The sequence below is a fragment of the Spermophilus citellus genome (genome assembly GCF_964194105.1).
Source record: "Spermophilus citellus genome assembly, chromosome: 7".
NCBI classification, from domain to species: domain Eukaryota; kingdom Metazoa; phylum Chordata; class Mammalia; order Rodentia; family Sciuridae; genus Spermophilus; species Spermophilus citellus.
This window is the reverse complement of record NC_138188.1, coordinates 49,147,773-49,161,791: the sequence shown is the minus strand read 5'-3', so window position 1 is coordinate 49,161,791 and position 14,019 is coordinate 49,147,773. Positions and strand designations below refer to the sequence as shown.

The 14,019-nt window shown below is 38.1% G+C and overlaps 1 protein-coding gene across 4 annotated transcripts; it reads right to left on the bottom strand.

Moving 5' to 3' along the window:
• Nucleotides 1–908: 908 nt before the first annotated feature.
• On the bottom strand, nucleotides 909–13,717 carry CCNL1 (cyclin L1). 4 transcript variants are annotated; one of them, XM_081301211.1, is made up of 11 exons: nucleotides 12,898–13,717; nucleotides 12,745–12,819; nucleotides 12,352–12,461; nucleotides 6,754–6,874; nucleotides 5,299–5,363; nucleotides 3,456–3,555; nucleotides 3,248–3,352; nucleotides 3,011–3,152; nucleotides 2,686–2,797; nucleotides 2,438–2,536; nucleotides 909–1,700 (listed from the first exon to the last, which is right to left on the bottom strand). In XM_081301211.1, exons 1-11 carry the CDS (start codon nucleotides 13,192–13,194, stop codon nucleotides 1,352–1,354), a joined length of 1,575 nt encoding a protein of 524 aa, XP_081157337.1. In that variant the 5' UTR covers nucleotides 13,195–13,717; the 3' UTR covers nucleotides 909–1,351. The 4 variants fall into 4 exon arrangements, 3 of the variants coding, with proteins under 3 accessions (XP_081157337.1, XP_081157338.1, XP_081157339.1); XM_081301212.1 differs by lacking the exons at nucleotides 12,745–12,819; nucleotides 12,898–13,717 and adding an exon at nucleotides 10,574–10,646; XM_081301213.1 differs by lacking the exons at nucleotides 909–1,700; nucleotides 2,438–2,536; nucleotides 2,686–2,797 and having other exon boundaries at nucleotides 3,016–3,154; nucleotides 3,249–3,352.
• Nucleotides 13,718–14,019: the final 302 nt, after the last annotated feature.

Genomic DNA, 14,019 nt, shown 5'->3' with positions numbered 1-14,019 from the left:
AAGCCTGTCTTGGAAATATTATTAGGAGGCAGCTGACATTCTTCAGAAGGTGTACCAAGTTGTAGAGGCTGGGGCTGTAGCTCAGTGGTAGAGTGCTTGCCTAGTACACATCTAAGGCAGTGGGTTTGATCCTCAGCACCACATAAAAATTAAAGCTATTGTGTCCATCTACAACTTAAAAAAAAACAAAACCTATACATACATACATACAATTAACAAAGTACCAATTTATAGTTCAGCAATATATAAAATCACATAAAATAGAAATATCATGATATTCCAAAAATGTCTAAGTTAGTTTTAACTTCAAGTTTGCATGAGTTCATGTTGGGTTTCTGGTCCTTATTTAAGTAACATACCAGAAACTTTAAAATTTTCTTTTTACCTTTCTAAATTCATGTCTACCATGTTTGGGGAAAACACGTTCTAATATAAGCACAGCTTGGGCTCATTCATCATCATTTGTCTTCAGTTTCATCACCCAGGAAAGCTCAGGGGCCTCACCTGAATTATATAACTCTCTGCCTTAAATCACATAAAATGTTCAACTCCAACGATTGGATCTTATTAACTGTCATGTTAAAAGTTTTGACTTGTTCAATAGGGCATTTCACTTTAGAAATAATAAGTACTAAAAGACTAGCAAAAATAACCTTCTGGAAGCATTCAAGTGAAAACCAGCTTTTGAGTCTTGGGAGCCATAATAATATTACTGAGCGATTCCCATTTGCTTTTCCTATATATAAAGACTGTTTACAAACCACTTGCAACGCAAAGAATTCCATTTTAATAACCCCAAACTGCATGTACTGGAGGAAAGAACAAGTGTGTCAGAAAAATCAGTACAGCCACTTTACTACTAAAATTTTGCTTTTTAATAATTTATTTAAATAAGATATTTGAAGCAGTTTAGAAAAACAAGATTTGTATTTTATTTCCTTGTAAAAATCTTTACACATGCAGACAAACCAGTGTTAAGAAAGTATTCACCATCATTTAAACAAATAACCCACTTAAATAGAACAATGTCTGCAATTTTTATCTGTATAAAAATAAGATACATTTTTACAGAATTCACGCTCCAGTTTTTATAGCAATAAACAATACACAACTATTAATAAAGTACAATTGAACCTGACCATGGTTTTCAATTAGATACTGCTAGGGCATTTTAATGTGCAAAAAAATTTTAACATAGTTCTTCTCAAAAGAAAATGTCCTCAGTGTTTCTAGAGACCTAGAGGGTTTAAGAAATCGAATCCTAATCAGTTTGCTTTTCATGTTTTGATTGAGTCCATCCGTCACGCTGCAGATAGGTAAAACCAGGAACCGATGCTGGCTCACAGAAGAGTCAGCGCCTGTGCCTGCTGTGTCCTGAGCGACTGCCACCATGGTGCTTCCCTTTATGGGACCTCTCAAAGGAGCGCGATCTTTCACGCCTGTCCCTATGATGTCCCCTTTCATGCCTGTGTTTCTTGGCAGCATCTGAGTGATCCCGAGTCTTGCTCTGAGATCGAGAACGAGATTTTTTCCTTTTATGACCATGTCTATTTGAACTTTTTAAATCCTCTCTGGTATGCTTGGCTTTAAGGTGAGGAGAACCATGATTATGATGCCTTCGAGGGCTTTCACTATGACTGCGGGACCTGCTTCTTGATCTTGAGCTGTATGTTCCAGATCGACTCCGCCTATTATTATAACTTAAGACAATAAAAAATTGAGGTTTAGATTCAGTTTCTATAGAGAACAGACTGTATCAGTTGGTGCTTACTAACAGGCACCAAAAAATCAGCTGTAACATCAAGGATAAGCCAGAATCTATGACTCCTAAGTCTCTCCACCCCTCACTTCTCTCCCACCTGAGTCCCTGGCAGAGATGGAGGCATACTGTCTACACTCTACGGAAAACTTGAGTAACTGGCATTTTACAGCATTCTGAGTTATGCTTTTTACAGACTATCTCCCACACGCTCAAAGAGCCAGAAGGAGCTAATAGTCTAATTCAAGATGACTAGGAAGGATTCATTAGTTTGACTAAGTATCAGTTAATAATTATTAAGACATTAGCTCCTATAATCTTCCCCACCAATCACCAGAGAAAACAAAGTCTAATCCTAGCTGGGAATGGTGGTGCATACCTGTAATCCCAGCGGCTCCAGAGGCTGAGACAGGAAGATCATTGAGTTCAAAGCCAGCCTCAGCAAAAAGCGAGGTGCTACAACTCATTGAGATCCTGTCTCTAAATAAAATACAAAAAATAGGGCTAGGGATGTGGTTTAGTGGCCAAGTGTCCCTGAGTTAAATCCCTGGTTACCTACCCCTCACCCCAGAAAAGTCTAATCCTAGCCTAACTTTGAAAAATCTGTCTTCAGTATTTTAAAGTGATAACCTCTAAAGACTCCAAATAAGATGCCTTCCTGAGGCATCATATACTTACTGTCTTCTTGGAGTATGGGATCTAGAACGTGACCGTGTTCTTGACCTTGATCGACTAGCACTTCTGCTATTTCTACTTCTCTTGCTATCTTTTCTTACACTTCAAAAAAAACAAAAAAAACAAAAAAACAAAAAACAAACAAACAAAAAAAAACCAAAAAACAAAAAACCCACATTTTAGTTACATACTGAACATGTTAGAAAGCAAGAATATGATCCCTCAAACCAGTTTCCAATTCAAGCACTCACCCATTATAAGGGCTTTTGGATGCCTGCTGTCTATCCTCAGGTTCCTTTTTGACAGTCTTCACACTAATGGAAATGGGTGACTTTTCTTCAGCTTTCACTTCTCTTGGTGATGCTTTGACAACATAATAAGGACACATTAACTACTGGATTTAACAGGGCCAAAGTTGTTTCAAAATGTAAACACTATGCTTCTAAGTATCACCTTTATCAGATTTTGTCAGCGAAATAGAAACAGCTTAATATTTTTGTTTCTAGGCAACTGTTAAATGCTGACATTTTGCAACAATGATGCCACAACTTAATTTTAATCCTGAATATGTCTTACATGGTTTAGAGGCTGGAGAAAATCCACCAAGGGTTGAAAGGGCTGGAGTTCCATCAGGATTCAATCCCTTTGCTTTTAATTTGGCTTCCTGCAAGGCTACTTTCCTTTTTTCTACTTCTTTTTCTAACAATTCATAATTAGGCTGTTGGAGAAAAAATGAAGTTAGTATTTCCTCTTTACAGTCATTTAGCTTCTTGACTGACAAAATAGCACCAACTTGAGTAGAGAGAGGGTCACCTTTTTTCTGGTGTAAAGCCTAAGCGTCTCTATGCAGATCTCCTGGATCTCCTCTTCTGTAGTACCAAAAAGAAGAAACCAATGGGGGCGAGTTGGCAATGGAATCTAAGCCAGAAAGAGAGAATGCTTCAAACTTTTGCTGGTGTTCACTGGAATCACTGTAACTTGAGATTTATCACATGGAACAAAACAGATTGTGTATACCTACCTGAAGTGCTCTAGCTGCAAGGTAGATGCAAGCACATGCTATAGTCTCTGGTTGAAAGCGAACAAAAACATTGGTTCGAAGACTGTCATTCATATAATTCCTGAAAAATATTTCAACTATAAGCTTTGTATATAAACAAACCAGTTCTTCTGAAGCTTACATTATATTGGAGACTCAATCTAATTCATTCTTTTTTCTTCTCTTATACATTTACATTCTTATATTCTAGCATATAACAATTCTTAGCTCAAAGAATCAGAAGTAGAATACCAGGACCATTCTTCAGTTGTCCTATATAAAACCAAAGACCTTTTAAATAATTTCATCTTACTATCCCTTACAGAACTTACCCCTAAATTCTTTTAATGTATTTCTACAAAAAAACAATGCTCTAAAAGTTAATTTTGACATAATTAATTTCAGAAACAATAAACCACTCCAATAATACTTCAAGCCATTAATTGTTGACCATCTCTCCTTTATCCACAATGAAAAGCAGTGTCAACCAAGTTCTTTCAGAAACTCAAAATGCTGTGACAGGGGTAAAAAGGCATTTTTTTAGTAAGAACTCACCAAGTTACACTTAAAATTAAGAAAACTAAGCTACTTCAACAAACCTAGGTAGAAAATGAAGAGCAGTAAGTATACATAATGGCCTTGTTTACATACCTTTTTTTGGGAACTAAGCATATAAATAAAAGCAATAAACTAAATAAACAGCTGAAATTTTTAGTAAACCTTCCCCCACAATATTCCTAAACTAACAAAGAAATCTTACAAATTCTTTAAAAGCTTAAACTAAAATTAAATAGATTATTTCTTTAAAAAATCCTGTCATCCATTTAAAACTTTTAAAATTTTATAGAATACATTAAAAAATCATGCATTTCATAAAAACAATGAGACTTTTCTATTATTAATATTTACTAAGTCCAAAAGATGCATGGCAGTCAAAAAGACATCTCAGTAGAAAAATCCAAAATATAAAACTTAATTCTTGAATATCAACAATCTTAAGAGAATTGTGACTGAACCACAATCTCCTTGCTTGACCTTAGCCAGCTTCCAAGTCTTATATCTCAAAGGTCCAAGTTCAAAAGCATTTAAGTCATATTAGCTTTTCTTTTAAAAATGAAGTACTTCTTTTTAATATTACTGTCTGCAAAAGCTCAGCAGCTGTAAATTAACCCAACATGGGCACTGATGTCCATTTAAAGCTACTCATTGTAGCCTCCTTTGGCAGAATTCATGCTACACACACTATAAGTAGAGATTTACTCATACTCCTAATTTAAAAAAAAACATTTAATTCATAGTGGCTGGACAACAAAATCTAACAAAAATGAACTATTCATTTTGATAGTTACAGGTATACATTAAATACATAGGCATGTTGAATAGTTACTTCTAGAAACAAATATACAAATCCTTTTGACACCCCGACAGAACTAGAAGATGCTGCCAGATGGATATGGACCACTTCAGTGAATCTCGGATGAGAGCTTGCACTGGATTGGCTGGAGAGCAGGGCAGCCAATCAGGCCATCCTGAGGTCATGGGCTGAAGTGCAGAGGGCAGAGTTCTATGACTTACCATCATGGACTACCCTTTAATTAAAGAGTAGAAAAAAGAACAAAGTTAAATTGAGTTCTCCATTTAAAGTAATTAGTCAAGCCAAGAAAACAGGAAGCAGAAATAAGCATTATTTACCTTTTGGTCATAAAACAAAAAAAAGAAAAAGCCCCAAAACAAACTCATCTCATTTTGGAAAGGGAAAATGAAACTTACTTTATTTCTGCTTCTGTTTTCCTGGCTAGGAAAGAAATGTAATAAAGGAACTTACCAGGCAGTTTGAACCAGGGTTTGATTACGTTCACATTCTAAGACTTGTAAATACATAACAATGATCTAAAGGACAAGGGAGAAAAAATTCAATTTAGCACACTGACAATCCTTGCAGAGTATAGAATTCTATTTCAAAGTAACTGCAAATATTAGATACAAGTACTAATTTCTCTAAATTGCAGAAAATATAGACCAATCCAAAATGCACCTGAGATTCAATGAGTTATTAGATTAGAAATATGTTCCAAAGTTGGAGAAAAATGATGGTTAAAAATTTAACAAGAATACTTTACGTATATACATGTATATATTGGGGGTGAGGAATATTACGAATTGAACTCAGGGAAACTCAACCACTGAGCCAATTCCCCAGCCCTTTTTTGTATTTTATTTAGAGAGTTTCTGAGTTGCTTAGTGCCTCGACATTGTTGAGGTCACTTAAACTCAAGATCTTCCTGCCTCAGTCTCCCAAGCTTCTGAGAATATAGACATTCATCACCATGCCCAGCAAGAATACTTTGTATTTTTAACAAACACTTCACTTTGTAACGGGCACTGTTTAAACTATTTCATCTTATCTCCCAAGGTACATTCTGCATGTTTAAAAAAAAAAAAAAAAAAAGGAACACTGTTTACATGTCAAGTGTTTCCAGATCCCTATTACCTTCACTCCATTTTACAATCTTAAAAAGGAGAAAATGAGATCTCTTTTAATGGGCCCAGTTAACAGTAGAGCCAAGCTAAGTTGCTGTCTCAGAAATGTCCTGACCCAAGCACCCACTCCTGCAACCACTGTGCCTATATAAATGAGAAAGCTGAGATGATGAGAGAAACTAATGAACTTCTAATAATGGTAACAATGAGCAAACAATACACTTTGAACACTTTATTCCTTAGGACTCCTCCCCTGGTATTGAGACCTTGCACATGCCAGGCCAAGTGCTCCACCACTGAGCTATCCCTCAAAAATCCACCCAGCTCTCATAAATAATATATTTTTGTTTTGTTTTTGAGATAGGGTCTTGCAAAGTTGCCCAGGCTGGCCTGAAACTTATGGTCTTCCTGCCTCAGCCTCCCAAGTTGCTGGTATTATAGGCATGGACCTTTGTACAATAAATAATAAACCACTCCAAGCACTTCTGCAGGAACCATTATTCATTCCTAAGAATAAGGTACACATCACCACCTATTTTTAAGGTGGGAAAACAGACTTGACCATAGGTTATCAATGTTATCTATGATCACACAATTAAGGGTGGAGGTTTCACACAATTAAGGGTGGAGATTTGAACCTATGTCTTCACTCCCATTTTACCATAAATCTCAACATCCAAAAGAATGTTTTTAAAACCAAATTTAACTCTCAAATATATAACAAACCCAAGGTAAATTAAAAATTTTACAAAAAGCCCTAATACTTACGAAAACAGAATTTCTATATTCTACCACTCACCTTATGGGGATGCTTGACATGAACACAAAATCCCAACTCCTTTAGCACCCTCCTTTCTGCTTTGATAACTTGATTTTTGGTGTTAATGTAGTTCTGATCAAGGATCAGGGGGCTTGGAGTCCTATAGTTTGTAAGAAATAAAATCAAAACTGTTTTGCACATCCAAAAAATTTTATTTGTGGCATCTCCGTTTTCCCTTCCAACCAACTATTGGCAACAGAAACCAGCTTTTTAAACTCCTGCAAACAAGTTAAAAGCATTAATCTTGTGCTGTCCAAGTTATACTAATTAAATACATAGATCTAGACTTAAGTTCCTAAAGGAACAAACTCAACTCCAACAAAACAGAGAAGACATCACTTCAATACTCTCAAATTTATCCTCATCAATTTTTTTCATCTTAGATTTAACTTCACACCATGATCATCACAAACCTCATTAGCCTCCAGACTTCCCAATGACAAAACTAATGTGCTCTTGAAGATTTATAGCACATGAAAAAGTCCTCATAAAAACAGTGCTTTTAAAATTCATTTGAATTCAACTCTTAGCTAGTTAATCACCAAAATAAAAACTACTGAAAAACCAGTCAATAGCTAATTCTGATTTCCCTTAGGGAACAATTTATTTAAACCAATTGTTTCAAGAACATCTCTCTACTAACCAACCAAAAAAACCTACGAACACTAAGGATTTCTCAATTTCCAAAGAAATATACCAAATCTCAAAAACAGGTTCAAAATTCAAAAAGTAACCCGAGATCTAGCCCTAAATCTGGCTATACACATGTCTATGAAATGCAGAAGAGAACAAAGGGCATAGTGAGGTTACCAGAACTCATTCAAGGTCTGTGCCAGACTAAATTTTGATAACTTCAAAAAATCTGTATGACATAAAAGGTTATCTATGTTGATGGTTCAATGTTTTAAAAATAACTAACAAAATGATGCTGTCCCAAATGTTTTATTTTTTTTATACAGGGGAAAACAATACCCCACCTCTTTTCTCCCAGTATCAAAGATAATATCTTATGTCTCATAATTAGGTACCCGGGAATTGAACCCAGGGGCGCTTAATCACTGAGCCACATCCCCAGTCTTTTTAATATTATTTCTATATTTTAATCTTTTATTTAGAGACAGGGTCTCACTAAGTTGCTTAGTGGCTGAGGCTGGCTTTGAATTCCTGATCTTCTTGAGCCTCTGGGATTACAGGTATGCACCACCCGGCCCAGCATGTCTTACAATTTTAACTGGCAATTTGGTTAAGGAAACATTAAGGAATGAAACTTTCCATTTTTTAAAAGTATATGGAATTTACTATGTCTTTTAATACTTTTGTAGTTCCAACCAACAAAAAGGACATTTTAATAAGACAACATAAGTGAATGGGTAAAACATGACTTTATTTCCCCTCACACCCAATTCATTTTCAGTCAAAAGATTAAAGAGTTCTTCTATGCATCTATTTTTAAGACTGTCACTGAGTATTTATCTCAATGTACACCCAACACATAAAAACTGACCTCATGAACTACATTAACTAACTCCCTCTGCCGACGTTATCAGAGTTTAAAAAAAAAGTAAAAATAATACTTTTCCTCACTTGACATAGTCTAAAACTGAAATGCTTGACTTTTTCTAATTATTCTATATACTTTTTATTGAGTTACATTAAACAAAAATTGGCAGAGCTGACAAGATGAAAAGGCAAAATTGGTTATTATCTAATGCTGAAAAATGTCTGTCACTAAGATCAACGGCCATTACAGCTACAAAAGAGTGAGGAATAAGGCCAATCTTGGGGATGACTTCTCTCTTAATATCAGCATCATGACAAAGCCATTTGATTAGAGCAATAGGCTACAAAGAGAGCTACCAACATTTATACTGAACACATTCCCAAGACCTTTAGATTATTTTTCAGCTTTTATCATTAGTTAGAAAATCAAATCCACTTGACTTTTTAATTAATGACTGGTTATCTGATGACTCTGTCAACTGGCATTAGGAGATAGAAAACCTCCAGTGTTAACATAATACACAAATTAATTATTAACTCCCTGCAATCCAGATAGCAAACCATACCATTAAAATCCCTACAAAAATATAATTTCATGAAGGCAAAGTTCTGTTTTATCCACTTATGTTGACCCAATTTATCTATACCTCTTACCAAAACCAAAAACAAACAAAAAAACAAAACAACCCTGCTTTAAGAGATGCCTTTAAATGATGATAGAACTTTCAAAATCTTAACTTCAAATAGAGTGAAGAAACAAAACCACTGTTTCACTAAAATTCAAATATACACTCTATTTCTTTTAGTCCTATTACTGACATTTTAAAGTTATTTTTGTAGACATATGGTTTTATTTCATAAATCAGGCTGGAAAAACAAAATTTACAACTACTTTTTGAGATTTTTTCAGAAACAGAAAAATATATCTCATTCATAAACCAGCAGTAAGCAAGCCCTTTTTATCCAACTAGAAATCAATTGTTCTTTTTGTAGCAACATAGTAATCTTGAACTGAAGTCTACTAGAATTTCTTCCCCAACAGGTAAAACCTTCTCTGTCGATAGTCTTCAAGAGGTGGCATTTAAAAAAATCTCTTCACAGATAAAAATTAAGTCTTTGTCTATCCAGAGTAATTAGAAATAATTTTTATCGTCAACACACAAACTATTGCACACTACCCTTTTCTGCTTTTAAGTTTTTGTTAGATATTTCTGATTAACTCAAATGAGAGTAATTTTCAGATTTTAGAAAGCCCTGTCTTTTTGGTCATTAGAAGTTTATCTGACAAGCTACTTTCTTGGGAGTAATTAAACTGAAATACAACTCAACAACAAAAACTCTTTAAAGGTCTAGACATGGTTAAACTTACTCAGGGCTACCAGATGACTTTCTGGAACTAGTTCAAGACACTATACTAAAACCAGATGAGTGGTATAGGAGGGGAAGACTGCTACTCATACATAGGAATTTGTACTGCCTATTTCAAAAAAGCAACATTCTGCAGAGGTGTTCATCTAAAGGCCACCTGTAGAACTTCAGAAATAAACTGCAGGTACTGGACCACATGACAATAACACCTAAGAACTTCTATCTTTATAGACACATTAAAATATCACAATAGTCACCAATTAAGAATGGTTCAACCAGTCTTTGAAAATTTGTCTTACACAAACCTTATGAATATCAGCTCCTGAAAAACAGCCCCCCCAAACCTTAATTTACTAAGACCATAATACATAATAAATACAACTACTTAAGTAAAAAAGCAATCGTCCCTTTAAATTCAGCCATTTATTCTGAACTTTACAAGACAATTTTCACAAAATAAAAAACTGCAAGGGAATAGGCCAAATGACTCAGGTTAAGAACTAGACATCAATCTTTTTAAAAAAATTGCCTCTAGTGATTTTACTATGTATCCAAGAGTAAAAAACAATGACCTAGAAGCTACATGAACAATTAGTAACCCAGTAATTTTGAATATCACAAAAAATTTTTAAATATGCAAACTAATCTAAAACAAATATATAAAGACAAACTGACAACCTGTAGCTTACCTAAATATAATATTGACAGTACTTTCAAATGACAACCTATCAACCTATGCAAAAGAAAAACAAAAAAAGTAAAACTAAACTACAGTTATAATAATAACTTGGACAGCAAAGACAAAAGCTTATAACAAGAAACAGGAGTTTTTCTAAATGGTTCACCAGTGGCCAACCTGTTAGTCCCCGATTCCAGTGACCTATTCTCAGAGCACTGGCTTCTCCTTGGGGATTTTCGATACTTCACTCACTGTTGCCATGACGACAGCTTCATCTCTATGTACCACTCCACATCACCCAGGCTTTGGTAAATGTAGCTGGTCGCTGTATAGTCGGTTGCAAGGGAAAAAAGAGTTGAAGTTAATAACATATACAAGTTACGTGTTTGAGTAAACTTGTAATATGCATAGAAACACTTTACATCTGCTTTTTAAAAAAAGGGCTTCCATGCAATTAACTCCTTTTAAATTTCATGCTATAATCAGACTTCTAAGATTGAAATAAAATGTATTTCTCATATGGGCCAAAAAAAGTTACATCAGACACAACAATCAGAAGGGATAATTTTAAATTCCAAGGTTTTTATAGTAAAAAGATTCTGTTCTGACATCAAGGAAGACATCACAGGAAAACTTCAAAAAAGATAATCGTATGTGATCATGTAACAGTTGGCTCAAGGATTCAAATACTACCAGAAAACTACTTCCTTTAAGAAAACAGAATCCTCTAACAATGAATATTACTAATTTTGTCTACAACACTCTGAAGAAATCAGCCACATCTTAAAACGCAGATTTAATTTCAGACCACAGTAAATACCAATTTGAAATCCTCTTATTTCCCAAAGATTCCTCACCATGGAACTAAAGTTATTTTAAAATTAAATAAAAACAACTCCAATCTTGGACACAGGATGATTGAGAAAAGATTGGGAAGAAAAAGCATGTAAGAAAACTAAAAATGCTAGGAAAATATCTGGATAGCAATGTTTTGGATTTTCTGACTAGGCTAATCGTTTTAAAAGTTACTTTAATACATGCTTGTCTAGATAATTCCATCACTGCCAACTAGATTCTGCCAAAAGGAACTACTTATATAGGATACAATTTTGGCACTAACCAACACCCAATCCCCAAAACAACTTATAATCCTTTTAAACCACTTTCCTTTCAAACTTAGCACAGCACCACAATTCCTTAAAAGTGAACACAAAAGCTAACCTACACCATGAATAGTCTTCTGCTAGAAATCACCTACAGATACAGGAAGCCCTGCAACTAGCTCTTTTTGGTACTGCCTCAAGAACACATAGATCCACATAAGTTATCAGGTTATCACAACACCTAAAGATACTGTTTCAGTCTCTCTGTATTTTCTTACAAGAGCAAATAAAAGGGCCATATCTAAATGCAACTCAATCTTTTGAGTTATTTTTCTAACCCACTCACTGAGACTGTAGCTGACCAAAACAAAATACCTGTTTAATCCCTTTGACTTCAAACTTCAAACTTTATCATCCTGCAGTCCTTTCAGATCCGGTATTATGCGATATATCGTAGTTCAATGTTGAGAAGTACTCTAACAAAAGCCAACCTCAATTGATAAAAAATTAACTGGGACTTCAGTAGAATAACAATCTACACAGAACTTAGCCCCACAATATTAACTTGACTACAGTGTTTAAAACATCCAGCCTTCAGTCTTCCAGAGGGGGTAGGGGAGAAAACTTACAGAATACACTCACACTTGAGCCAAACGTATTCCCTTTCTTGTTTAATCTTAAGCCAATGGACTGGCTTCACAGCACTGTTAGGATTGTCCACAAATGCAACTGCCTCTACAAACTTTAGATAGCTGGTTAATTGAGTTTTTCTTCAACATAGTTTAATATCAATGTTCCTACATTGATTTTAACACCTAAATTAAGTTTTCCTTTGATCCGGACTGAGGAAAAAGATGTTGTGATTTGACGACTGGTGTACAGTTCAGCGATAACAAGAGATATTAAGTTCAATAATGCCAATCTTACCTTTTTCCTCTTAACTGGCGGAGATGGTGGAATACATTAATCACATCTCTTATTCTTCGGGGTGCTTCTTCGATCTTCGAAGCGAGATTAATACAGGCCATGGCAACAATCTGAAAAACCACCAACAAACGGGACCAATTTTAGCCTCCTGAATTACAAAGTAGTGTTAAGAAAAGCCATCTCCCTCCGAATCCGGGGAATTTATTTGTACCCAGACCTCCAGCACCAGCGGGACCACCGGGCCAAGGCCTCTCCCGCGGGCGCGCACGTGGGCCGGGCCGCTTCCGGGCGGCCGGCGCCGCGGGGTACAAAGGCCCGCCCTGCCCTACTCGCCCGCCCGCCCGCCCCCGCTTCCGGCCCGAGCCCGCCGAGCCCGCCCCCGCCGGAGCTCACCTCGAAGCTATGCTTGACGAAGGACTTGGAGTAGAAGAAACGGTGAAACAGCACCTGCCCCGTCGCCATCGCCACCTGCAGACAGAGGAGCGCGGTCAGGCGGCGCCGCCATCTTAGGCCGCCCGCCCGCCCGCGGCCCAGCCGGCCACTCACCTGCGGCAGGCGCAGGAGGATGCCGGCGGCCTGGATGAGCTCGCAGCCCAGGATGCGCAGGTCCGTCTCGCTAGGCAGGTCCAGCCCGTCCTGCATGGACGGCGTGGGCGACAGCCTCTCCTCCGGGATCAGCGAGTGGTCGATGGTGAGCGACACCTCCGAGTACAGCCGGTCGCCGATCAGGATGCCGCCCGTCGCCGCCGTGGAGGCGGCCGTCGCGCCGGAGCCGGGGCCGCCCGCACCGGGGGCGGCCGAGGTGGCGGCGGCGGCCGCGGTCGGATGAGGCCCGGACGCCATGGTCGCAGCGAGCTGCACGCACGCCCGACGCAGCCGCGGCCCGGCGAGACTAACAGCGCCCGGCGCGGCGCTCCGTGACGCCGGCCGCCTCACGCCTCACGCCTCGTACGCGTCCGCCTGACGTCAGCACGCCGGCGTCAGTAAGTCCCTGAGCCCCGCCCCGCGAGCTGTGGCCAGCGGCCTGCCGCGTTTTGCTAGGACTAGCAGCGGCGCCCGCGAGTGCAGCTTCAGGCCCCTGGGGCGGGTAGGAACGAGATGGGAACGCCTTCCAGCGGGAGGAAAGGCGGCCGCCCTGCCGCGCACCGCCTGGACTGGAAGGAAGGGAGAACTCGGCTCACTCTGTCTTTATGCCCCGCGCTTGGTCTCGGGATGGGAAGCCGCTTTGTTAGGACGTCGGGCTGTTTTGTTTTCCAGGCAGACTTTGGAAAAGCGTATTCAAACTTGGATCTGTGAGCAAAGGAATGGGTGCATTTTAATGCTTTTCAGTGAATTCACTAAATAAAACATGCTCAAAAACCCTACTTTAAAAACTTGTTCTGAACCTGTACGTTAAGACTCGCGGAGGTGGTGGTCGTGGACCCGGGGCGGTTCCCCCAGCAGTTCATTTTGCCCACCCTCTAGTGAGTGCAGGGTTCAGTTCAGAGAGTTGGTTAAACCATTAAACTTCCCCGATGTCTCTTCCTGAACCTTTCTGACTTACACACATTCAGGGAAGTTTAGTGTGGCTGTGATACTGGGGATTGAACCCAAAGGCGCTCTACCGCTGAGCTGTGTATATCCCCAGCCCTTTTAAATGATAAGACAGGGTCTCAGTTGCCTCCTGAG